Below are 26,908 nucleotides of genomic sequence, written 5' to 3'. Positions count from 1 at the left end.
AAGAGATAATATATGTAAAATGCTTTATAAGTTTCAGAATAATGTATAATTATCAGTTATCATTGTAAAAGAAAAAGATTACATTACAATATAGATATTTTTTACTATGCTTTTATTGAACATGTTTGATTTCACCTGCTTTTATAAGCTGACCAGAGATTCAATGCAGCATATAGAATGTATTCTGAGAGCAAAATGGTTGATTTACTTATGAACTTTGGAAGCTCAATCTATTCAAAAGTACTGAAATTTGTATAGAGAAAAAAAAAGTCCTTTCCAGAAACAATCAATATTTCAGCTACGGCTAGTGAATTCTATGGTTTCCTCCAACTTCTATTACAAAATCTATTACAGGACAAAGACAGCAAAGTTATTGAACCAGATTTTATGATGCAGAAAAAGAGATTGAGCCATAGAGAGATGCTCATGCATTTTTGTTCTAGGCATTTCTTTCCCATGGTTCAATGTACTCCAATCCCAGGTGTGAAAAAATTTCTTCTTCACTTTCGGCTTTGAGGAAAGTCCTCTGAAAACCATAAAACAACAAGAAGTGAAATTCTAGTACATTAAAATATGGTACATTCTCACTGGGCAGCTCTACGCTGGCACAATAGCGCATTTACATTAAAGGAATCATTGTGTAACAGAATCATGAATTATTGGGGTTTTTTAATTTATACAAAAACATAATTCACACACACTTATTGGCTAAAATTATGAAAACTAGAAAGACTCTTTTTCTCTGTTAGATATCATATAATTCAATGCCAATCCATGGGAAAATGCCAAGGGCATCTTCAGGTTTATAATTAGACTGTTTTGTAGAAACAGAATTTTTCCCCATATGTGGCACTGACAAGCAGTATGAGAAATCAGTAACTGAGCAACAATATGTATAGATAGATAGATATACATATACATATATATACATATAAGCAGTTATATACCCTTGGAGATTATGAAGAACATTATTTCAAAGAAAAAAAACTCTACCTTAGTCTTATCATACAAAGCATGATTATCCAGCATCATCTTCTTCTCATGGGTAGCATATCTCCTCAAGTCTCTTTCAAATTGCTGCGAATTACATATTAGATGTAAATTCATGTCATATTCAGAATGTCTTCATTGTTTAATTATTAATGTTTTAGAATATTAATGATTACTATACCAATATAAATGGTTTCTACAATAAAGTTGATACAGAGAACACAATGTCCATTTCAGTCTTGCACTCACAGAATCTTTTTTTTCGGCTGGACAGATGCTGTAGCCAAGAAGATTAAGTCTAATACCCCTTCCATAAGATTTATGCTCTAAAATGTCATTGTCTCGGTTATCTTTCTGTTGAAATTGTTCCCTCCAATGATCCAGAATGCATGGTCTTTTCAATATGTGAAGACTGGGATCTTGTTTTCTCCCAGATAAGCATCATTAACTTAACCATCTATTATGTTATCTGTTCTCTATCTCCAATCTGGTTGTTCTATAGGCTCTATACAGCTATATGTATTCTTGTTTTCCTATTTAGACAGATCTATGTTAATATACATAACCTACAAAGGGAAAATACATAATACCTAAACACAAAAAAGCACACAGGCAAAAAAAAAAAAAAAAAAAAAAAAAAAAAGAAGAAGAAGAAGTTTCTTGCCCCAAGAAGCTTACATTCTAATAGTTCAGCCCAGAGCTGAATAATTTTAGGAGTGGGCTGCCTGAGTCTGAAGACAGTGGGATAATCACTTCCCTCATTTTTAAACTATGCCTCTCTCAATGCAGCCCATGATGACATCAGATTTTTTTTTTGGGGGGGGGGGATTTGCCTGCCCATTTAGGATTTTATTGGCAAAGGAAGTGGAGTGGTTTGCCATTTCCTTCTCCACCTTATTTTATAGAGGAGCAAATGGAGGCCATCAGGGATCCTTGCCCAGGATCACACAGCTAGTAAATGTCTGATGACAGATTTGAACTAGGAAAGATGAGTCTTCCTGACTCCAGGTCTGGCACTCTGTCTACTGCAGCACCTAGACCCCCGGAACTTATATACTGTCCACTAAAATGTGGAGGCCTTTCCCAGATAAATTGTATTCTACCGATGTTTTCCTGTTCCTGTTCTTTGGAAGCCTTGTAGCATCATGGATTCTACATTTAGAAACAAGAAGTCCCAGATTCAAATCCCATCTCAGACTTGCTATGTGGCGCTGGAATCTCTCAAGGGTTTGATTGAAACCAGAATAAAGTGTTACTTGGAATTATTCAACAAGATAAATGAAAATACAATAGAATTTAACTCATGCTAATAATTTCTAAATCAATAGGCGTTGTAGGAACTCTTAACTACTGTTTAGTGGCCCCTATTGTTATTTAAGCCTGATATCACTAATGTAGATGATCCTAATTTCGATGTAGGACTTCATTTTCTTTGGTTTGGTTCATTTTAAAAACTTATTCAAGATCTTGGATCCTGCTCTGTCCCCTACAGTGTAACTAACACCTTCTCCCATATAGCCTCTATAAATTCGTTGTACATGCTGTTTATACCTTAATCCAAGGCATTGATTAAAAATGTTCAATGAAAATTCTTAATATTAAAACTATGGGAGAAGGTACAGTTTGTGAACTGCGGAATCAGCAGCTAAAAATTAAAACCAAAAATAATGTGATGTTAGGTTACAGTAACAGACATATTGTGCTCAGTTCCGGGAGGTGATGATCCCTTTGGACTCTCCGGACCTTGGAATTCTCCGCTCTGATAATATCAAAGAGGCGCTTTGAATCTGCGTGGCAGGAAACCCGGCTTCTAGCCTTGCTTCCCCACACTTGAAATCTGTCTCAGTTTTGTTACCCATAAAATGACAGGTGATTGAGATCACCTTTGAGACCCCTTCTAGGTCTAACACGACATCAAAGTGCATGAAAATGAAGACGTGGAGGGTAGCCTATGTAATGATTTAAGATTGCAAAGCACTTCTACATCCATTAGCTCATTGATTGTCCCAATGATCTTCTGGGATTAAGGGCTACGGGTGTTAGGAGATGCATTTTTACAGATGAGAGTCACAGAGATTAGGAAGCCTTCCCAGGGTCTCACTGCCGGCAGGCCTCCTGGGGCCCGAGTTAAGCCCTCTATTCAGTAAAACATCCCGAGTTCTGAGAAAAGATGAGCTCTTTAAGGACTGGCTCCCGGCAGGTTCAGAGTGATGAGGTTTTTATGAGACAAGAGCCCCACAAAATGAAATCTGTGACTCTCAGAAATGAAAACGACATCCTAATGCGATCATCCGTAAGGGAAAAAAGGGCAAGGAATGAAACAGAGAAGAGGATGTGGGAGCGGAGGCAAACTTCATTCAATAAAGTGAGGAAACCTCCCAGAATCTGCGCGGATGGAGTGAGGGAGGGAATAAATGAGGCAGTAGCTCCGCCTGGTGGTGATGGAGGGGAGATTCCACAATCTGTTTTTTAGCTTTTAGAAGAAATGCATTTTTAAAGTTTGTTAGGTCTCTTTAAACACTTAAAAAAAAAAATTCCTTGGGGCAGCTAGGTCGCTTAGTGGGTAGAGCATCAGCCCTGAAGTCAGGAGGATCTGAGTTCAAATCTTGCCTCAGACACTTTACACTTCTTAGCTGTGTGACCTTGATAAGTCACTTAACCCCAATTGTCTCAGCAAAAAAAAAAAAAAAAAAAAAAAAAAAAAAACAAACGCCTTGAGGATCCATGACAGTCCCTAAGGAAAGCAATTTCCCAATTTGAGGTGGAGGAAAAGGGCAAATAATCCCAGAAGTCAATGTTAGACAGTGACAAGATTCTGAGTCTGGAGTCAAAGAACATAATTTTGAATCTTATATCCACCATTCCCAATTTTGGAAAAGTACCTTAACTTCTCTAGTCCTCAGTCTCCATGCTGGTAAGATGAGGAGGTTCTCTCAGTGTCTCTTCCAGTCCTAATTCCATGATGCCATGTTTAATAATAATAGGTAGCGTCAACAAGTGCCTTAAGGTTTGCAGAGCACTTCATATATCCTAGTTTATTTGATCTTTACAAAAAAAAAAAAAAAAACCCTGGGGAGTAGACACTATTATTATTATTATTCCCATTTTATAGATGGGGAAACTGAGGCAGACAGTGATGAAGTGACTTGCCCAAGTTCACAAAGCGGATAACTGTCTGAGGCAGGATTAGAAATCCAGCACCCTATCCACTGGGCCACTGTGGCAATGCTACCTATATTTAATCCAGACAAGAGAAGACTTAGGGGAAATGTGAGAACTGTCTTCAAATTTTTAAAGACTCACAGAAGGCATTACAATTGATCTGGGATCAGAGGCAGAATCAGGACCAATAAGCACAGATTGCAAGGAGATATCTCTAAGTTTGACCTAAGATGGGAAAAACTTCCTAGGGATTTGAGCTGCTTTAAAGTGATCCCCAAAGAGGACCATCCATGGATCTACTATAGGATGAATCTTCCCCTTCAAGGGAAGACTGAATGACCAACACTGTAAAAGAACACTTGCTCAGACACGTGCAGGAGCAGACAGCCTGGAGATCCTTTCTGTCTCTGTGCACAGCTCCCTCTGGGCTACTTTTCCCTGCTTGATTTGGCCCTGACACCTAGTCATTGCACGGATTATAAGAGCAGGACTGTATTTTGACTTTCCTTTTATCCACAGTGCTGAGCAGACATGGTAGGCCCCTGGATGACTTGTAGGATTGTTATCTTAAATAAGTACTTAGTGCCTGACTGACTGGCTGGAATTATCCCTAGAGGGAACAAAGATATCACAGGTAGGTAGGTAGACTCTGTTTAAAATAGATTGGAGGCAGCTTGGCTAGATTGTGTTCCAGGTCATCCTGTGATTGACAAACCCAGGAGAAAACTGGCCCGGGGCAATGCAAGTTCTTAACCTCTTACAAGCAGACATAAAACCAGACTAACACAATTACTTGTCTTGAGTGTAAGCAGAGCTGAGGGCTAAAGAAAATATCCAAGAGAGGCAAAAATAACTACTAGGAAAAACTACTATGCACTAGTTTGCATAGAGCAGCTAGGGGATGCCATAGCACACAGAATACCAGCACAGGAGTCAGAAAGCTTCATCTTCCTGAGTTCAAATCCAGCCTCAGACACTTACTAGTTGTGTAACCCTGGACAAATTACTTAATTCTGTTTGCCTCAGTTTCCTCATCTCTAAAATGAGCTGGAGAAGGAAATGGCAACCACTCCAGTATCTTTGCCAAGAAAACTCCAAATGAAGTCACAAAAAGTCAGACAAGACAGAGCACTACTTAACAACTATAAAAACAACTAGTTTGTATTCTTTAGGTGCCAAGTTAACAAATCTTGTTGTGAAGCATGTAAGACTTATACAGCGGGAATAAATTGTTAATATCCAGGTTGCATGTTTGAAATTTGATCACATTTTTCCATAAAAACAACAATGCTGATCCCTTCTCTTCATCCTATCTCCTATCCCCTAACTGGAGTCCTCAGTAGAAATGCATTGGACCAGAGACATTGCTCCACTTGGAAGCAGGGAAAATCTTGTCTCTCTCTATAATATGTAGGGTTTGAAGACAGGCAGTTCCTTATCTATGTCTGTGTCAGGAAATTTGTTTCTCATTTGGTATTTTAAATGGTGGTTAGGTCTGTGGTGCCATTAGTCCTGTAGTTAACTACATTACAAGTTAAATCAGCTTTTATGAGGTGTCCAGTGATTCTATCCTCCATTTATAACCCTGTGGGGAAATGGGTTCCAACTGACTTACAAAGAAAAAGACTTATTAAGATGCTTTCCAATTAATGAGTCAGGAAGAAAAATCTGATTATATTTTGGTAAATTTAGAGAGTTAATTTGATTTTGCAATAGAATTTATACCATATTGATGATATGAAATTTAAAAGCTCTGGTAAGAAGAAAATTAATACAATGCTAGGAAGCATCTGACTGGGAGGGGAAGATCTTTCTATCAGATATATTCCTGATTAAATCTTTAACAGAGACATATAGGACCAAAAGCCAGTCTTTAGTAGATAATTGTTCAAAATAGTTGTCAAAAGAAGAGTTGCAAACTACTAATAAACACATGAAAGAATGGCCTGGATCACTAATAAAGAGAGAAATGCAAATCAAAACAACATTGAGATTTCATCTTACATCCAGAAAAGATAGTGTGAGTAGTTAAAGTCCCTCTCAAATAATTCCATGTGAAAAGAATCCTATCCAAAACTATTTTCCTCCAAATCATCATTTCCCTAACTGGAAACCACCAAAATCTTGCAAAAGCTAAAAATGAGTTAATGGTTCAAAAATAGCATCTCTGTAGACTGCTGACTTACCCTTGAGCCTGACCAGCCTAGCAGAGCATATGCATACCGATCATATGGACACACCACGAGATCCACACGGATGGCCTTCCAGCTTTTTGTTTGCAGACCATTAGTTCCTTCAGGCCCTTCCCATTTGTTCCTGTCTCCCCTCTGGCAGTATAATTTTAGAATCAAAAAGCATTTCTGAAAATGGTCTAAAGCATCAACCTTCCTGCTTGGCAACTTTAGATCTTCAAATGTTGATTCCATGAGATCATAGTACAAAAGTAAGCCCTAAACATGAAAGGCAAAAGGACTTCATTATTCTTTCCCAAGTAAATAGGAAAACCGCACATTGCACACTGGGACTACGAAGAAAACTAAGACTTTAAAAAAATCTTTTAAATGCTATTTATTTAGGAACCATATATCCCTCTTCCATCCTTGGGAAAGAGGAAGGAAGTGGTCACTGCCTTTTTTTTCCCCCACTTTGCAGAAGAGGAAATGAGAAAATAAGGGACTCCACCAAAACCACAGAGATTGCATGTAGGATTAGCAATACTGAATTGTCTGAGTCACTAGACAATGTACTTTTTTCTTTTAAAAAAAAAAAAAAGTTAAAAATCATAGAATTTCAAGCTTGAAAGGGATATTGGAGGTCAACTAGTCCAATCCACTAGCTAATTCAGAATATTAGCTTACATTTTTCAAAGTTTTATAGTTTCTAAAATGCTTCAGCAATTAATAAATCAATGAATATTTATTAAGAACCTACTATGTACTAGTTAGTGTGCTGGGTTCTGGGAAAACAAAGACAAAAAGACCTCTTTTCTCAAGGAATTATTCTATTGGGAGAGACAATCTATTCACATATAACTGTTCAGAGTAATAAGGACAAAATCAATAAAAATGAGTTAAATATTAGATAATAGAGAAGGAGAGAATTAAGAAGTGGGAGGAAGAATAGATCAGAAAAACCTGAGTGTAAAAGTTAGTGCTTGAGCTGCATCTTGAAGGGACTAAGGTATTCTATGAACTGGAGTTAAGGAAAGTGCTTTCTGGGCATTGATTGGGTTTGGTCAAGGGCAAAAGAATAGGGATGGGAAATGGTGCATGATGAGGGAAGGACATAAAGTCAATTTGTCTGAAATGTACAGTATACAAAAGGGAGGAATGGATAATGGAAGCTAGAAAGATAGACTGGAAAGAGCCAAGAAGGTGGAGTAACATGAATCAGTACATGTGCCTTCCCAATCACTTTTTTTCTTCAAATAGACTTAGAAAATGTACCAGATGGAATCCCAAGAGGGAAAGTCCAGAAAAAGTCACATATTTTTTCCAGCATAAGTCAACATAAGGAGACGATCAGAAAGGTCTGTGGACACTGGGGACTGGGTCTGGCAAGGAGCAACTGGACAGAGCTCTCCAACACCCAGAAGCCATACATTTAGGAAAGCAGAGATCCCAGATACTGAATTACTTATATGAGACACAGTAGTTCCCATACGGGGGCATCACTATGGGAGCAAATATTATCATTAGCTTTGTAAACCACTACCAGTGTCAGATCACAGATCTAGAGCAGGTTAGTTCTAGGGAGTATTTGTATGTCACACACCTTGTACCTAGAGAAGAGCAAATTCAGAAGCAAGAAGTAGGGACGTGGCTCAGACCCAAGGAGCAGAGCAGGTTCCCAGTTCTAGCCACTTGTAAGAAGCCTATTAGAATAATAACAAGGGCAGAAACCCAAAGCCAAAGGAGAGCCTGCAGTTGTCATTCGGAATAAGCAGAACTTCCCAGCTGATTACTAGAGGCAGTCTGCCCCTGCTCAGCTCCCAAACCAGATCAGGAATTTGCAGAGCTCAGACTGGAAGGGCAGCAACCAGACTTTGCCTTAGATCAGACCACTTTGGGAGCCCTGGAGTTTGCAAGTCCCCAGTCTGAGCTGTCCCTAACATCCAGATGAAACATCATACTCAATACCCTCAGGAAAACAGCAACATGAACAGCCTAGATGTTCCCTCCAGACAAGCTCAGACATATCCTAACATTGAGTCTTTAATCAGGAAATAGGTTGGAAGAACTAACAAACAAACAAATGAAAAAAGAATTCTACCAAAAAGGAAGAGAATAACTCAAAAACATCTGCAAGCAAAGCCTCAAAGTAAAACAAAGCTTGGGCAAAAAAGGATTCCTGGAAAAGATGATGTAGTTAGAAAATGTTTTTGTAAGTTAAATAAGAGTAATAGAAGAAAAAAACAGAAAATAAATAAGATCTATGGAAGAAAATTGGAAATGGAATTAATAGCTTAGTGCCAGAGATACAAAACCTCACTCAAGCAACACTCTTCCTGAAAATTAGAATGGACTAACTAGAAGTCCCATGAGACAACAAGATATATTAAGAAATAAGGTCAAAATACTGGGGAAAATAGAAGAAAATATAAAATATATCATAGTAAAAACAATTGATTTGGAAAATAGATTGAGGAGAAAAAATTTAAGAATCTGAAATCCTGGGCAGTAGGAAATATTTGAACTAGAACTTAAATTTGTCCACAGATAATGCACAATGTGAGTTATCTGTGAATTGAGTATTGGCTATATATGTAAATCAATTTTTAAAAATTTCCCCAAACTAATTATAAGAGGACAGAAACATAAATTGCCAGGGGAATAATTTTTATTTTTCTGCTGCAGAGTAAATAGTCCATGGTAATAAAGAAAGGAAAAGAAAACAAGAAACATAAACTCTTCTTTTATGAGAAAAATCCCAGGTGGGTGTGTTGATGCAAGCCTGAAATCCATGCTGCTGGGGACGAGGATGCTGGGATTCCTTGATCGAAGGAGTTCTGAGTAGTTTGAGTCTACTGGGTGTCTACACTAATTCCAGCACCAAGATAGTGAGCCTCCCAGCAGCTGGGGGCCAACAGACTGACTGAGAATGAGCTAATTTGCCTAAACCATAAAAAGGGAGCACGTTTAAAGCTTCTGTGCCCATTGGTATTTGGATAAAGCCTGGGACTGTCTGCTGCACATCCAGCCTGGGTAAGATAGTCAAGGAAGCAGACTGGGCTTAGATAATCAAAGAAACAAGCTGGAAAAAGAAAGAAAGTGTAAGTTGTGCTGAGAATGAGTTTGACAGCCTTCAGAGAGGTGGGTGGGGCTCATACTTCAACAGAGATGAGAAGAGGACAGAAGAAGAGGTTTGAATTCTTCTTCATCTCACCATTCCTGACATGTTTTCTCTATTTTTGTTTCACTTCTTGTGAAATAATGTATTTATGGTCATAAAATACCTTCTAAAGCAGAGAATAACACTTTGGGGAATACAGCCTTTGGGAAGATCTGAGTTATTGTCTCCTGTCATTCATATAATTACTTAAGAATGACCAAAACAAACATAATTAGAGAGATGAAGTAGATATTTCTTGGGCCAAATTTAGTGGTTCTAATAGAAGGTTCTAATAACTAAGCATTTTTTTAGGTAGCTTATTTTTTTAAAAGAATGTCTATATTTCATTTTTCTCAATCACATGTAAAAACAATTAATAACATTAATTTTTATAATGTTTTTGTTCCAAATTTCATCTTTCTTCCTCCCCATCCTTCTCGGGGAGGCAAGTTCTTTGATATAGGTTTTACATTTGCAACCCTTGGGCCTATATCTCTAAGAGATCATAAAAGAAGGGAAAGGACATATTTGTGTGAAAATGTTTGTAGCAGCTTTTTGTGGCGGCAAAGAGTGGAAATTGAGTGGATGCTCATCAATTGAGGAATGGCTCAATAAATTATGTCATATGGATGCAATGGAATATTATTGTTCTATAAGAAATGATGAGCAGGAGGATTTCAGAAAAGCCTGGAAAGACTTACATGAACTGAAGCTGAGTGAAGTGAGCAGAACCAGCAGAACATTGTACACAGTAACAATAAGATTATGTGATGATCAACTGTGAATGACTTAGCTCTTTTCAGCAATACAGTGATCCAAGACAATTCCAATGGACTTGGAATGGAAAATATGCCATAAACATCCAGAGAGAGAACTATGGAGATTGAATGCATATTGAAGCATAGTATTTTTATCTTTTTGTTTGTTTGTTTTTTCTTTCTTGTAGTTTTTTTTCCTTTAGTTCTGATTTTTTTCTTTCATGATATGACTAATATGGAAATATCTTTAAAATTATTGTATGTGTATAACTTATACTAGTCTTGCAGAGAGGGGAGGTAAAGAAGAGAGGGAAAAAAGAAAACTTTGAATTCAAAATCTTACAAAAATGAATGTTGAAAGCTATCTTTGTATGTAATTAGAAAAAATAAAATACTATTAAAAAACAGAATTTTTAAAAAGATATTACATATTCAGTCATGAAAAACATTTCCAAATTTAACAACTTTTTTTTACCTGTTTTTCCCATAAATTAGTAACTTTCTGTAAAATCTGGTCTACTTGTTCTTTTTCTGCTCCTGGGCTAGTTATCAAAAAATCAACATCATGCCCAAACTCCTTTCCCCTAAGAAAACAATGAAAAACATAGTGAAAATTCTTAATTACCATAGGATAACACAGAATTGTCAAGCAGCAACAATGGTCTAATATTTTTAGTTGTACAGAAGGTCTTGGGGATAGAGCAGATCCAGGATAACAGTGAAACATTAAACTAAAATAGGATTCTTTACCTTCGGAATCCTCCTGTTATGGTGATTAAAGCATCAGGCAAAAAAGTCCAAACTGCTTCTTTAACTATCAAGCCTACTGCATCTGCTTCTGCCTTGGTCACACAGCTAATGAGGTCATCATAATAGAGAAACCCTGGAAAGCAGTTTGACATATCAACTGAGAAAAAAGAGCTGCAGACGGTGTGTGAAATATCTCAATTTAGGCTTGAGGTGAACTGTGAAATCCTATAATTCTCCTAGATAACATAAACAATATTGAAAGTGATCATTTCTAGTCAATCAGATATTACCTTCTTTTTTTTTCAGATATTACCTTCTTAACATTTAAAAACAAATATAAGCCATGTACCGACATACTTTTGTTTGTTTGTACATTGCCTTTCTTGAAGCTTCAAAGTTGTTCCTGTAATACTCTTACATTTTATGATGAAACTCTGAATATCACATAGATAGGAGGAATTTTTTCTTGTGTTTTTTTTTGTTTTTGTTTTGGGGCTTTGGGATGTGTTTTATTGATTGATTATAGCAAAGAAATGCAAGAAACAGTATCTCATGTCAGACATTGCAACAAGAAAAATTACACTTAAAAATAGCTAGATATATGAAACCTGGGATCCAGAATTCTGACTCAAGATATGCTAATGTTCACAAATTAATATATAACAAAAAACATGAATTGGTTCTCCCAATATACTTATGAACTCAATAAATTAATAACTGTACTAGAAGCAGAGTAAAATCACAAAGAAAACATTTGGTTCCAATTGCTCGGGGCAAAAAAATCTATAATAACAGAACAAGGATTTCAATAGAAGCTGTTACATTAAATGTATATAATCTCTGAAGTACATGCATGCAATGATAAGCTTTCAGAATAGAGTCACTTAGTAAAAATAATTCAAAATACATGGGAAGATACAATGCATGTCATTCCCACTGTTTAGCCAGATCCTGGAATTCTCCAAAAGACGCTTTCTGCAAGCCTATACTTTGGGGGATTTAAAAAAGTTCACAAGCAGGCTATATGGTTGTGAAACATAAAATCTCCACAGTCTCTTAAGAAATGAATATTAATATCATGTAGAGGGCAGAATTATATCATTTGGGAACTGGATGGGAACTCAGCAGCCAACTAGCACAAAACATACAAAGAACTTCCACCATAACTAACAACAGAAAGACAATGGGCAAGAGCACAGTAGGTATGAATGGGCTTCAATATACAAACAAGCAAGGAGAAACTTCACAGAGCAAAAATTTTTTAAAAATATAGAGCAATATATAAAGGGCTGGTCATATGGCAAGGGTTAGGGATGGTGAATAGACATCCGAAGATACTACTGATATCATCATGATGTCAGGAGCAAGTTGGATACATCTCCAGGAGTAAGCTTATGAGAGAATGGGGCAGACATGAATGGGTGATGATCTCCATCATTGGAGTGAGGCCTGAATTGATGAGAGCAGTCAGTCAATAAACATTTATTAAGCACCTACCATGTGTCTGGCACTATACCAAGCATAGTGGATACAAAGAAAGGTTGAAAACAATTAGTCCCTGCTTTCAAGTTCTATGATCTAATTCAAAGGATCAGAAATCTACTTGAGTTTGCTTGTAGACTAGGGATAATGTTTGTGTTTTTGAAGTAGGATGCTTTTCTTTGATTGTTGAATCTGGTTTTTTGCTTATTTTAAAAATTATATCTTTATGCGCATATAGAAAAATGATTTTAAAAATATTCTACAACCCTAATGGTGGCAGTCAAACTACAGAGGGATCTTAAAATAAAAAAGAATTTTTTTTATCCTTTATACCCTAGGTAATGGGGACCTATTCCAGGTTTTTGGGTGAAGTGATATGAACGGTCATATCACTGTTCTGGTAGAATATAGATTGGTCGTTGTAAAGAATAGGATGCTGAGAGAGTAGGGAAACCCTTATTTATCTTAAATTTTTGCTGTATTTTTAATATTCTTTTTTAAAAATCTGTTACATTAGACTACCAAGAGGCAATGTGGTATCGGAAGTGAGAGTGCTGGTCTTAAAGTTAGGAAGACTTGGTTCAGATTTCACTTCTATGCTTATTAGTTGTGTGATCCTGGGTGAGATATTTAACCTCTCTCAGAATCATTTGCCTCATCTATAAAAATAAGTCAGTTAGTAACACTAACTAATTTATATTATTCTCCTATGGCCCCATTTATCTCCATCCAAAATTTTTATTACTAACTTCTTTTGATTACCCAAAGAGGATGCTTGAATTCAACCATCATTCCATTCCAAGCCAGTGCCAGAGGCACAGCTTGTTTACCTTCCCACCCAAATCATAGGTAGCCATCAGAAAGGGTGAAGGAAGGAACCATAAAGATCTGCCAAGGGCTCACATGCTGCTCTCTGAGACATTCATTCTCCCCTTCTTCCTCTCACCTTCAGCAACAGCCTCAAGTTATTAGAGTAACAGCAATTTACAGAGACTCAATTACCTGCTTTCTGCATTTTGGTAAATCTCAGGCTTTTGTCAGATCGGATTTTATTCAGTGTCCTGAAGCCCATTCGATACCATTTTTCAGCAGTCTTTAAGCCCACTCCAAACACAGATGTAAACAGCTAAAATAAATAGAAAGAGATGAATCAAAAGGAGCTATAAATAATTATAGAGATAATAAAATAGAGATAAAAATAAAAATTATAGAGAAAAACAAAAAATAGAGAAAAAACAATTTTAATATAATAATATTAAATTAATTTAAGATAATGTTTTCAACTACCCAAAGTCTGACAGAGTCAGAGGCTCTGGGTTCAAATGCTGACTGTGTCATTTTATCACCTATAAAGCCCTAGAAAAGTCCCTTCATTTCCCCAGCTTAGTTTCCTCATTTCTAAAATGAAGGGGTTGGGATGATTATTTTATTTATTGTTGTTGTTTTTATCACTTGCACCTAAGGTATTTTGTTGTTTAGTCATTGTTAAGTTATCTCTGACTCTTCATGACCTCATTGGTTTTTTTTTTCAAAGACATTGGAGTAGTTTTCCATTTCTTTCTCTAGCTCATTTTATAGATGAGGAACAGAGGTAAAAAAAAAGTTAAGTGCCTTGCCCAGGGTCACCTAGCCAGTAGGTGTGATTTCAACATAATTGACTTTATTTTATTTTATGCATTTTTATGCAGCTAAGTGACACATTAAAGAGAACATTGAACTTGGAGGCAAGAAGATTTGAGTTCAAATATAGCTTTATACACTTACTAGTTGTGTGATTATGGCCAAGTCACTTAACTTCTGCCTGCCTCAGTTTCCTTATCTGTAAAATGAAGATACTGATAGCACTTACCTGCCAGTCTTGTAATAAGGATAAAATGAGATATGTATAAAGCCCTTTGCAAATCTTAAAGTACTACATAAATATTATAAAAACAGTTTTCAAAGAATGGGACTATAGGCAAAATGGTCCATTTAATACACAACAAGTTAACAACTCCTGATTTAGTCTAAATCATAGACTTATACAGGTAGAGCATGAGCTCTCCAAGGCTACACAGCTGATTGATGGTAGATGGAGCCAGCAAGCAGTGAGCAAGTAGCAATCAGTTTTTCCATCCGCTCACCATTCATATCATATCTTGCAGTCTCTAAATGCTTACGCAGTTTCAGGATGAATAAAATGAAAACGTACTTTGAAAGCCTGGTAGCGCTCATCATTTAGCACAGCTTGAACTTCCAAACTTTTTCCATCTTCAATAATTTCCTAGATGGGACAGTTAAAATGTTTTGTCAGAATTCATTTAGTTATGCAATGAATAATCTAAGGAGCCTCTGGTTTGGAGATTTGGAAGTTCTAATTTAATGACTATATTTTAATACCTGAAGGATCTGTGACTACAGTGATAGCAGTGTTTGCCTCTACCACACACATATCATAATTTGAAATTGAGTGAATAGGTAATGTCACAGATTTGTCATGAATATGCCAAAAATCCTCATAAGACTTTTTTCCATTCCCTCCCCATCCCCAAAGGATACTAACATAAGGCTTCTTTCTAAAATGTTTAAAATTCTGAGCTTAATAAGCTCCAACCACAGCAGTACAGAAAAAGATGATTATACAAGAAAACGGGAATTCCCATTATACAAGCCGCTTTTCAGTTAAAGCTGGGAACATGAACTCCAAACTTCTACTTCAGGAAAGTTCAGCTCAGACATTTTCTCATCTCTCATCTGACTTTAGAGTCTTGGGACTCCTCTGACTGACCTATCTACTATTCCCCCTTTCTCTTTTCCTCTCTTGCTCTTCCTATCCCCCCTCCAGCTTTCAGCTCCTTTGGTGCATTGTATTAAATTAGTTATAAGTTCCTTGAGGGCAGGAATTATATTTCTTTTTTCATATTTGTATTCCCACCACTTAATACAGTACTTGGCACATAGATATTTCTTAATAAATCTTGATAATATTCATTTAATATCAATAAGCTACCTGAAATTAATTTAATTTATATTATTTATAAATGTATCCACATAATATTTATATGTAATTTAATTAAATGATAATGATTTAAATAATTAATTTAATAATATGTTTGCAGTAACTATTGACTGACTGGCTGATTGATTTGTGTGATGAGGACCAGGTAGTGCTTTTCGTTATGCATTTATTTCAATGAGAAAAATTGCTGCTCCTCATATATATATATATACATATATATGTATATATATATAAAATGATGGGTTATGAACTAAAATAATTACAGCCTAGGAAAAGGACCCAGGAGTCACATTGACACAATGTGAGCTATTTATCTACTTTAGTTTGGAGAAGTTTTCTAAGAGAATTCCTTATTACTATTTTAGAATTATAAGAAATCTGAAATCAACTAAATTCATAGTTTTAGAGGCAAAAGCAACATTTAAGGCCCCTGAAATCAATCCTTTCCTTTTATTTTTGGGAAAAATGAGGACCAGAAAAAAAAGTGATAGATGGAAGACAAGATCCCAGAGTTTCAGGTTTTTCCCCACAATACATCACTGTCTCTCCTTTTCTCTCCTAGTAAGCTGGCCCTTCATCAGTTCATCCTGGCCACATGAACAGAATCTTAAGAGTCTCCCATGTATACATATACATATATATGCATGTACACACATGTGTGTACATAAAATAGGATAGAAAAATCAACCAAACATACACATGAAACATCATGAATAAAAGTAATTTGTGTGTTACCTCCATGATACCTTTAACTTCATCCCCAATCCATGGAAGTCCTTCTGCATCTTTCATACTGACTATAGCAAATGGAAGACATTTCAATACAGAGGTTGCTCTCAAAAATGTCAGGCAAGGACCATGATTTTCTCTAAACTCATAATTTTTTGCCAATATCTCAAAAGCATCCTAAAAAGAAAATCCAGATTTGCAAATGTTGAAGCATTTTATGTGACCAAGAAAGTCAATGTTCAAGAAACTGAAAATAATAGCTAAGATTTCTATCAAGCTTATTGATTTTTTTCTTCCCCCCTGAGGCTGGGGTTAAGTGACTTGCCCAGGGTCACACAGCTAGGAACTGTTAAGTGTCTGAGACCTGATTTGAACTCGGGTCCTCCTGAATTCAAGGCTGGTGCTCTATCCACTGAGCCACCTAGCTGGCCCTCTATCAAGCTTAAATGTTTGAAGTACTTTACACTGATTATTTTACTTGATCTTTACAACAGTTCTGTGAAGTAGGTATAATTATTATTCTCATTTTACAGATAGGGAAACTGAGATTGATAGTAACACTTACAGAATGCTTTATGATTTGCAAAGGATTTTATATATGTTTTCTCACAACCTCATGAAGCAAATGTTACTACTATAATCATTTAAAAGATGGGGAAACTGAGATTGAAAAGAGGAGTAACAGTAGCAGCAGAAGCAGTAACAATAGTAAAGGAGGAGGAGAAAAAAAGAGGAAGGGGTACAGGATGAAGAAGAGGAAGATGTATAGGAAGAGGAAGAAGAGGAAGAAAAGGAGAAAGACTAATAGTAGATAGATCTCTGGCTTCAAGTCAGGAAAACGTGAGTTCAACTATAGTCTCAGACATTTCACTTTGTTTCTCTTTGACTTTTCTCAGCTGTAAAATAGTATTAATAATAACACCTAGCTTTCAGGTTGGTTGTGAAGACTAAGTGAGATTATGTTTATAAAGCTTTTAGCACAGTACTTGGCACATAATAAACCCTATGTAAATACTTATTCCCTTCTTTAAAGAACAATAATACCACTTATATTGCACCTTAAGGTTCACAGAGTGCTATAAGCATGTTGTTTCCTATTTATCATATTTTTTACAGATGAGGAAACTGAGGCTGAGATAAAGTTAATTATGTAGGGTCACAAAACCCAGATTTTCCTAAATCCAAGTCCGGCACTTTAATCCAATGAGCCACTTAGTGATGTAAATGATCAGCATTCTATTTTCAGCACCAGAGACATTTTTATTAGAAAAGAAGACTCTAGATAGCTCTCCACTGGTGTTTCACAATGAATCATCCAGTTTTCTAGAGTAGAAAGAATAGCTAAATACCCCGAATCTGATGTGGGGAGGTTATTTACTAAGGAAGTGAATAAATGTGATTATAATATGCCATTATTGATAGGCTGAATGGCATAGTGATCAGGAACACTTCAGTTAAAACCTTTCTCTGATATTTATTTGTATGACCCTGTTTAAATCACTAACCTGTCTGCCTCAGTTTCCTCATCTGTAAAAGGAGGATAATAATAGCCCTCACCTGCCATGGCTATTTTGAGAACAAAATGAGATCATATCTGTAAAGTGTTTTGCAAACCTTAAAGTCCTTTATAAATGCTAGCTATTATTAATTCTATCACTTAGGGAAGTTTCTAAATGGGAATTTAGTTCGCCAATGCAAGAGTACCACCTATTTATGACATAATGAATAAATCTTACATATTAAAGAACTTGTCTGAGGTCATATAACTATGTTGTATCACAGTTCTCTTTTATTGTCCTGACTCAGTTTCCTCAAATTGGTTCTGCCTCCGTTTTCCTAATTTTTCTGCCTCTGTTTCCCTAATTGGTCCTGCCTTGGTTTCCTTAATTGTTCTGCTTCTATCCCCTTAATTGTAAACCCCGCCCCTCTGGTTCATGGAAACTGATATAACCCAGGCCTATTTGCTCTAAAGTTAAATTGTCAATGTATAAACTCAGAAAGGGGAACTCCAGACATTGTGTCTGGAGTCTGACATTTTCTTAACTCCTGGTTTGTTAGAATTTATGGTCCTGCCCCTCAACCTGTTGGAACTGGATTTATGGTTCCTGCCTGAAGATTCCCGCTCACCAGAGTTTGGACTCCAGCCCCCTGCCTTTGTTTAGCTACTGTGTATCAATATGTCATTGAGAACTGGCTGCTGGATGCTGGCTGGAGTCTGGATTCCTGGAGGCCATAGCCTCATTCAGCCCTGGGACCAAAACATGGATCCTAATTTGGTCCCAGTATCCCATTTAATAAATTATTAAAAACTCTCTAATCTCTATCTTGCCTCAGTTCCTCCGGCATTACACTAGAAAGAGTCAGAGTCAAGATCTGAATTCAAGTCTTTTGAATTCCAAATCCAGGTCTAATCAATCAACTCCCTCCCTCCCTCCTTCCCTTCCTTCCTTCCTTCCTTCCTTCTTTCCTTGCTTCCTTCCTGACTTGCCCAGGGTCACACAGCTGGGAAGTGTTAAATGTCTGAGACAGATTTGAACGCAGGTCCTGCCCACTTCAGGGCTGGTAATCTATCCATTGAGCCACCTAGCTGCCTCTATAGTTCTTCAGGGGATGATCCCAAAACTAGTAGCTTTTCTATTCACAAAAAGGGAAACTGCTGAAACCTACCAGAAGGACCAATGAGAATGTGGCATGTGAGTGGAATGGATACCCAAGACCCCCTGGAAAATCAATCATCTGATCAATTTCCTTGTGGATAAATGGAAATTGACTGTAATGTGTTTATTTTCTATAGACATTGCTTTATATTAACTACCTTACCGTAAACCTTTGGTTATGATTGTTTAAAGTTGTCCGTCTTTGGCAAGCATATGGGGAGATGGCATTCATTGCAGGTGACTGAATCTTCAAGGTGCCTTCATTTGGGTCAGGATTAGCTGGAGCAATACTGCTCTCCTAGACAAGAAGGCAGAAAATGAGCCTCAATTTTTTTGTTTGTTTTAGAACCCATGGCAATTTTAGCAGAAAACATTTAATCACAATAGTATCAAGTTTGTAGTTATTCAGAAGTTCTCTTTAATATATTGTAAGTAAACTTTAAATCATAAAATCTTAGAGCCAGGGGAAGCTTAGCAATCATCTGGTCCAACTCCTGTTGACCCAGGTAGGAGGCAGGACAATATACTTATGGTAACAAAAAGGCAGAAGCTGCTGCCTCAATGAACACCTTCATTTTTCTTCCACTCTGTGGTTGTTTAGAAGCAGTATATGTAATCAAAAGTCCTAAAAATTCTGGGCTGGGGCTCCTAAGCTGGCCTATCATGTAGCAATGGCATAGCAAAGCTGAGGGAGGTAAAAAAAAAACAGAAGCTAGGAGAGAGAAGAGAGACAGAGGGAGAGAGAGACAGAGACAGAAAGACAGAGAGAGAAGGAGGGAGGGAGAAGAGCAAGAGGCTCTTGACAGAGCCTGAAACTCTAGAGGTTTGGTATGTTGGTTATGGAGATCTACGTACTAATCCCACCACAGACACTAGCTGTGTGGCCCTGAACAAACCACTTACTTTCTCTGAGAGTAGGTTTCCCAAGAGACTCATTTCATGGACTCATTTCAGTCCTGAATCTGGAAGAGTACCAACTTGCACTCACTTGCTTAGGATAGTTTTTCCGATTTTCCAGTTTTACTTCAGATTTGAGATACCTACTCCTAAAACTGTAGTCTATGAGCACCCACTGATGCACCTCCTATTAATAGTCAACCAGTAAACCCAAATAGCTTTTAGGAGTGACATTTACTAACATAGTAGAACAGCAGCCATAGAGCATTTACCTTGAAAGAGTGTGTTCTCTAAGAAATGTACCCAATTTCTATCTAACTTACCACAAGTTGATATTTTCCTTTTGTGTCCACTGGTTTTCCAACTTTCATGCATTCAATCAACCAAGAGACATCAAGGAGCTCAAAATGTGCTGTCGTTTCCATTTTATGTGCCTCGAGCCAGGCTAGGACATCTGAACCAGAATTATTTTCTGCCACAATGTGGGTCACTGAATTGCTGTGGAATAGATGGCAAAGCAGTAAATGTTGTTATTGTTGTGTTTTGTTGTTCATTTAGCTGGGGCCTTTCTTACTGTGTGGTTAGGAGGCAAGGATAATACTTGTGAGTAGAGACTTTTCATTTTCTGGAGAGCCATATACACTGGATGCCACCATGAAATATATGGGGTCCTAAGGCCATACACAAGGATTATTTACTAATGAAGCCCTTTTTATAATGGTAGAGAAGAAAAGGTACCTGAGAGTGCTAAAAATCACAATATTTTTAGGCTTCTTCCACAGAGTAACTTCATTATTGGTATGTCTTAGATTTCAAATTCTTATAATTCTATAATACTAGAGGAATGATATCAACCTTGAAAGTCCTACTATAATGAAATCAGGTATTTCAACTAAATGGTTCAGATGGCTCAGAGATTCTCATTAAAGGGGCAAAAAAATTAATTGGTAAAGTTGGGGTTTATTTTATACGCATCCAAAGACATTTCATGGTATACTTGACCTGTCTCATTTTTGCAGATAAACATCTACAAAAAAGTGAAAAGAACTAGCTTATTAAGATATGAATCAGCATGTTTTGCAGAGAATGAGGAGATAAAAATTGAGAGATTCTATTAAGAACTCAACAAAACCCTTTAAAGTAAATCAATGAATATTCCAATATTTGCTGACTTCAGTGCTAATGTGTGGGTGTAAAGGAGTATGTTGGAAAAAATGGTTCAAGAGTAAGAAATGGAAGAGAAAGAAAAAGGTGCTTACAGACTATACATATAGCAGGAATCTTTGAGATGACAATAGGAAGTCACTGGATATAGTCAGCACACAATAACTATCAGAAATTAAACAAATTATATTTTAACGAATAGGGAATTAATGCTTATTGATATGGGAACCATTTTATTTTCTTTTTTTAGCTATTTCTGTATTTTGTTTTTTTAATTACATGTAAAAAAATTAGTATTAGTTTTTTAAAATATTGAATTCCAAATTCCTTCCTTCCCCTTCTCATTCTTGAGAAGGCAATTTAAAATAGATTACACATTTCAGTCATACAACACATATTTCCATGTTGGTTATTTTGTGAAAGAAAAGACAAAAACCCCAAGAAAAAGAAAGTTTTAAAAAAGTATGTTTCAAATGGCATTCAGACTTCATCAGTTCTTCCTCTGGAGACAGGTAACATTTTCATCATAAGTTCTTCAGAATTACCTTAGATTATTATATTGTTGAAAATAGCTAAATCAACCTAGGATATACTATAAGATATTTAATATGTATGGGAACAGAAGAGAGTACAAGGGATAATGTTGTAAAAAAAAATTACCTATGCATAAGTACTGTCAAAGAAAATGTTATAATTATAAAAATTAATTTTAAAATGACAATAAAAAAAAGAAAATAGCTAAATTATTCGCAGCTTATCATCTTACAATATTGTTGTTACATACAATGTTCTCCTGGTTCTGCTCACTTTACTTTGCAGCATTTCATGTGAATCTTACTGAGTTTTTCTGAAACTATTTTACTTGTTATTTCCTATAGCACAATAGTATTCCCTCACAATTATATACCACAATTAGTTAGCCATTCCCAAATCGATGAGCGTCTCCTCATTGTTTTGCTACCAAAAAAGAGTTGCTTTAAATATTCTTGTACATGTAGGTCCTTCTTTATTTTTCTTTTTGTAATACAAACTTTGGTATTGCCAAGTTAAAGAACATACAATTTTGTAACCCTTTGAGCATGAAGGAACCAGTTTCAAATCAACTTCTTATGTACAAATTATCAACTTGTTAGAAGAAAGATCAAAATTTTTCTAAATTAGAAGACAGAGTATACAAATGAAAAGATTTGGTTACAATTGAGGATACTCCAAACTGGCATATATATTTTAAGAGCCTTTTACACCAAACAGTGGGAAAAATAAAATAGGGACATCAATCCAAATTCTCACCATTCCTTGAGAAGTTTTAATTAGATCAATTTCCATAGGAAATTTTTTTTTAAATCTTGACACCATATCACCCAACAAATATTTTATCACCTCGCCAATCAAAGAGACTTGACAGCCAGTGGTAAAATCATCTCAATTATAAAATCTTCCAAAGGAAGATGATGGAATATTATGAGTAGTATTGCCTCATAAAACAAAAAAGCAATAGATCAGTGGACAGAAAAATAATTTTATGGAAAGTTAGGCAAAAAGTTTAATATCATCCCAAAAGCATTTAAAGAAGAAACAAAAGTAAGAAAACAACAGCAGGAAAAATGGGGAAATGCTGTTAACATTTCCATAACATACTTTTATTTATAAATGGCAGATATGAAATTTTATAGAAATGAAAATTGAGACCTAAATCAGTAACTTGCCTGAGGTTCTATAGCTAATTAGTGGCAGTCAGGATTTTAACTCAATGCCATATTTTTTCTATTGCAGCATTCCCTAAAATCTTAGCTTAGAACCTATGTGACTGTCATTTCCCTTTTCCTCATCTATAAAAGAAGAGCTTACTAAACAATCTTTAACATCCCTTTCCATTCTTAATCTTCAATCCACCAAATGAGCAATCTTCTTTCTAATCACCATAAAGCCCATTCTCTTCAATACTGATTGGACTATGGTAAAATTTCTGTGTAAGAAAATTCAGTTTGAGAACTCTGACTTCTGTTTCCGGGAGTTGATATGCATTTATTTTTGCTTTTATATAAAACACATATTAGACCTACTTGTTCCACTGTATGAGTCTGGGAACTTTGCCATAATCAAATGTACAGCCGCAGTCGACTTGCCGCTATACTATCAGCTTCCTCTCTTGAATGTGCAGCTGGGCTGGGTTCTCAGCACATACACACACACACACACACACACACACACACACACACACACACACACACACACCTCCTTTCCTCCAGGCAAAGATGCAACACTTTTGGCAGCAGCAAAAACTTGTTCTGAATCAGTGAGTTATAAGTTCATTTTAAACAAGGATTCCATTGCCAAAGAAGCTTTTTATTTCTTTGTCTGAGTCTTTATATTTAATTTCTCAAGTAGTTTAAATATCTAAGAGAAATATTTTCATATATATATGTATACAAAATTTTTTTTCAAAAACAAAAAGAACCCAAAAGTTTTGAATAAAAGGAAGATAATTGTTAAGAAACTGGAAACTATATGGATGCCCATCACTTGGAGAATGGCTGAATAAATTGTGGTATATGAATATTATGGAATATTATTGTTCTGTAAGAAATGACCAACAGGATGATCTCAGAAAGGCCTGGAGAGACTTACATGAACTGATGCTGAGTGAAGTGAACAGAACCAGGAGATCGTTGTACACTTCAACAACAATACTGTATGATGAAGAATTCTGATGGACGTGGCCCTCTTCAATAATGAGATGAACCAAATCAGTTCCAATAGGGCAGTGATGAACTGAATCAGTTACACCCAGAGAAAGAACTCTGGGAGATGACTATGAACCACTACATGGAATTCCCAGTCCCTCTGTTTTTGTCCGCCTACATTTTGGATTTCCTTCACAGGCTAATTGTACACTATTTCAAAGTCTGATTCTTTTTGTACAGCAAAATAACTATTTGGACATGCATACATATATTGTATTTAATTTATACTTTAACATATTTTTAAAAAGAATGGTTCACTGAATATGGAAGAGAAAGAGGTATATTTGGAAATACATATTACATAAAAATAAATTTTGGGGGGAAAAAGCAAAAGTCAAAACAATTTTTAAAATTCTTTATCTTTCTCTTTCTGTCTTTGTCTATTTCTCTGTCTTTTCCATATTGTTTTGTCTTCTGCCTTTTCTCCTTCCCTCACCCTCTCTGTGTGCCTGTCTATCTCTTTCTGTCTTATAGAAAGCCATTAGATTTTAGCCCTAGAAAGGATTTTAGAAATTATCTCATCAAGCTGCCTCGTTTTATTGAGAAATCTGTAATATAAAATCCCAGAGAGAAGTGAATGACTAAACTAAGCTGATATAGCTGTTAGATGCAGTTTTTCCAGACTCAATAATTCTAGATATCTTATGGAAATAAAATTAAAGTTAATTCTCCTATTGTTTTTCTGTAAATAGTTTAAACAGAAGCCAATTCTAACCACTAAATTCTATAGATCAAGGATGGAAAGAATCCCTTACCTATAGTAACACACACACACAACCCTACTATTCAAAATATAATAACCAACAATAGAAAAATAAGGTCAAATTGGGGTTTTATTGAAAGAGAGAAAAAGAAAATGTTAAATTTGTGTCCTTAAGAATTTAAAGGTGAACATTATAATGTGTAATTCAATAAGAACAACAAATATTTATTTTAAAATACTCCAGTTGCACATTATAATGAATAAAGAGAGACAATAGGAAGGGGGAAAGGTAAAAAATGAGAATATAAACAGAAGAGAAGAAAAAAGAGAGACTGTGAGAGGGAAGGTGATGAAGAGGAAAAAGAAAAAGATAAAAGGATATTCAAAAGCCTCTGAGGTGAATGCTTTAGAGTAAATTAGTATTAGTTATCATGAAAATCTTTTATTTTCTTCTCAATAATTTAGGAAAATCCTGTATTCACTGGGGAATTTCTTATTTGTTTTTCCTTTCAAACTTTATTAAGTAAGAGCTTTCCCAGACAATTCCAAAGTATATACTTTGTATGTATGTGAATAGGTTGAGATATGAGAGAGAGAGAGAGACAGAGAGACAGAGAGAGAGAGAGAGACAGAGAGAGACAGAGAGAGAGAGAGAGAGACAGAGAGAGAGAGACAGAGAGAGACAGAGAGACAGAGAGAGACAGAGAGACAGAGAGAGAGAGAGAGAGAGAGAGAGAGAGAGAGAGAGAGAGAGAGAGAGAGAGAGAGAGAGAGAGAGAGAGAGTGAAGTGATGTTTTGGGTTCTGTACTTATAAATTAAGTTTGGCACATGTTTTATCAATATCCTTGTCATTCAAAATCTATCAGGTTGCCTTAACTTTTTTCATCCCACAAATCCCAAAGCTCATATTTGAAATGTATTTCTGTATTTGGATCCTTTACCACCAACCTCCCACTCCTCCTCTTCCCAATAAAATTGAGCTGCTTTTTGGTCTAATTGTATATTAGTAGACATAAAATATACACCAGAAAACCCTTAAAATGACTAAGTTGGAGGAATGCCTATCAACCTGCTGAAAAAAAAGATGGCCCAATTTTATATCTCCAGGCTCCGATTCCAGCACATTTGGGAATATGATCCATGGTGCCTGTGTTTTGTGAAGGCTGAGTAAAAAAACATAGGTTCTCATTTTCAATCTTCCACTTGTTTATATAACTATGAGCAAGGCCCAGCTCTCTCTTCTGTAAAATGAAGGGATCCTAGATATCCTCCAGGGTCTCTTTCAGAAATTGCATCCTATGATCCACATAGATCCAAAGGCATCATCATTCTCCTGAGGATCCCTGCAAGGGCCATACAGCAGAGAAACCTTCTCCTGATCACACTTAATAAGCTACATCCACTAGAGGCAGTGTGTCAGTAGTTTGGATGCACCTGTCAGCCCTCCCAGTCTCTGCCAATGAAGCCGCACTCATACACAGCAGCACAGGTGAAAGAAAAACAGGAAGACCATGCTTCTGTCTTAAACTGGTTGAAACCCTTGGGTCTGAGTTGGGGAAAGTGCAGAGAAATAGATGGGTTTATATGAGAAATGTAATTTAGGATAAAAACAAATCCCCCCACGATCCCACCACTTTCTCCACATACTGATCATTGTTTAACTATCATCTCTATCCTACTCTTCACAGAGAGCAAACCTAAAGAATTCTAAGTTTTTACTGCCTTCCAGATTAAACCTAATTTCTCTTGATTTATTTATCATGTGTCTTAGAAAAGTTCATGATATACTAGAACAATCGTTTATTTAGAGCTTACATTTCAGCCCAGGATATGTCCCTGTGTGTCTTTGTAAGTAACTTGTTGATGTGATCAGGATGTTTTGTATGGTAAATAAGCCTTTAAACAAATTGGGTTTCTTTTTTTTTAAGTCAATCATAGTTTTTAAAAATGAAATAAGCAGTGTCTTACCTTAATTCGCTTTCAACCCTGAAACCTTTCTTTCGAGCCAGATCCATCAGGAATGCTCTCCGGGTTGCTCCCATTTTCTTCTCCAAAATAAAAAGGACCAATTCATGAAATTTAATTTCATAAAGTTTAGAGGAAATAGAATTCATCTTTTTCTGTCTTTTCTTCCCATGGTCTGAATCTATGGTCCTGATCCTATGCATGTTGGGAGCTGTGGCTTTTGGCTGTAAACCCCAACTCGAATCTCCAACAGTGAGTGTAGAATGCTAAGTATTTCTGTTTACCAGGAACTTTGATGTCATCTTACTGCCTTCCTTCTGAAGGCAGAAACAAAGCCCACATAGGCTCTATTTTCAGCTAGCATTTATTGAATGAATAAATGAATGAATGAATGCATTCCTACTGAAAATGAAGTGGGGACTGTCTCAACTTCATTTCATAGCGCAGCCTTCTCTGGTCAGACATCCCTTACAACAAAGAATTTTTTTAAATGAGGAAAAAAATCAGTTTTTCAAACCTAATTGATACATGGACCAAGTCTTGCCATATATGTAATTCTATACCCATAATCCCCCAC

The 26,908-nt window shown here is 36.2% G+C and overlaps 1 protein-coding gene across 1 annotated transcript; it reads right to left on the bottom strand.

Annotated features, from left to right (window-relative positions):
- Nucleotides 1–209: 209 nt before the first annotated feature.
- On the bottom strand, nucleotides 210–26,534 carry DNTT (DNA nucleotidylexotransferase). Its single transcript, XM_074285242.1, has 11 exons — nucleotides 26,335–26,534; nucleotides 20,078–20,252; nucleotides 19,021–19,155; nucleotides 16,207–16,377; nucleotides 14,665–14,736; nucleotides 13,476–13,599; nucleotides 10,992–11,124; nucleotides 10,717–10,825; nucleotides 6,339–6,602; nucleotides 994–1,077; nucleotides 210–526 (listed from the first exon to the last, which is right to left on the bottom strand). The coding sequence occupies exons 1-11, from the start codon at nucleotides 26,532–26,534 to the stop codon at nucleotides 440–442; spliced, it is 1,554 nt and encodes a 517-aa protein (XP_074141343.1). The 3' UTR covers nucleotides 210–439.
- Nucleotides 26,535–26,908: the final 374 nt, after the last annotated feature.

Source organism: Sminthopsis crassicaudata, chromosome 2 (assembly GCF_048593235.1).
Source record: "Sminthopsis crassicaudata isolate SCR6 chromosome 2, ASM4859323v1, whole genome shotgun sequence".
NCBI classification, from domain to species: domain Eukaryota; kingdom Metazoa; phylum Chordata; class Mammalia; order Dasyuromorphia; family Dasyuridae; genus Sminthopsis; species Sminthopsis crassicaudata.
Note: the sequence above shows the minus strand (reverse complement) of the source record. Positions and strands in the feature narration are given on the sequence as shown.

Bases quoted from the DNA above. Each gene is read 5' to 3' on its own strand.
- DNTT (XM_074285242.1), bottom strand. From the start codon at position 26,534: ATGCATAGGATCAGGACCATAGATTCAGACCATGGGAAGAAAAGACAG. The intron at 10,826-10,991 runs GTAAAGAATCCT...TTGTTTTCTTAG, and splicing joins ATAACAGGAGGATTCCGAAG to GGGAAAGGAGTTTGGGCATG. The intron at 1,078-6,338 runs GTAAGTCAGCAG...TGTAATTCGCAG, and splicing joins TAGGCTGGTCAGGCTCAAGG to CAATTTGAAAGAGACTTGAG.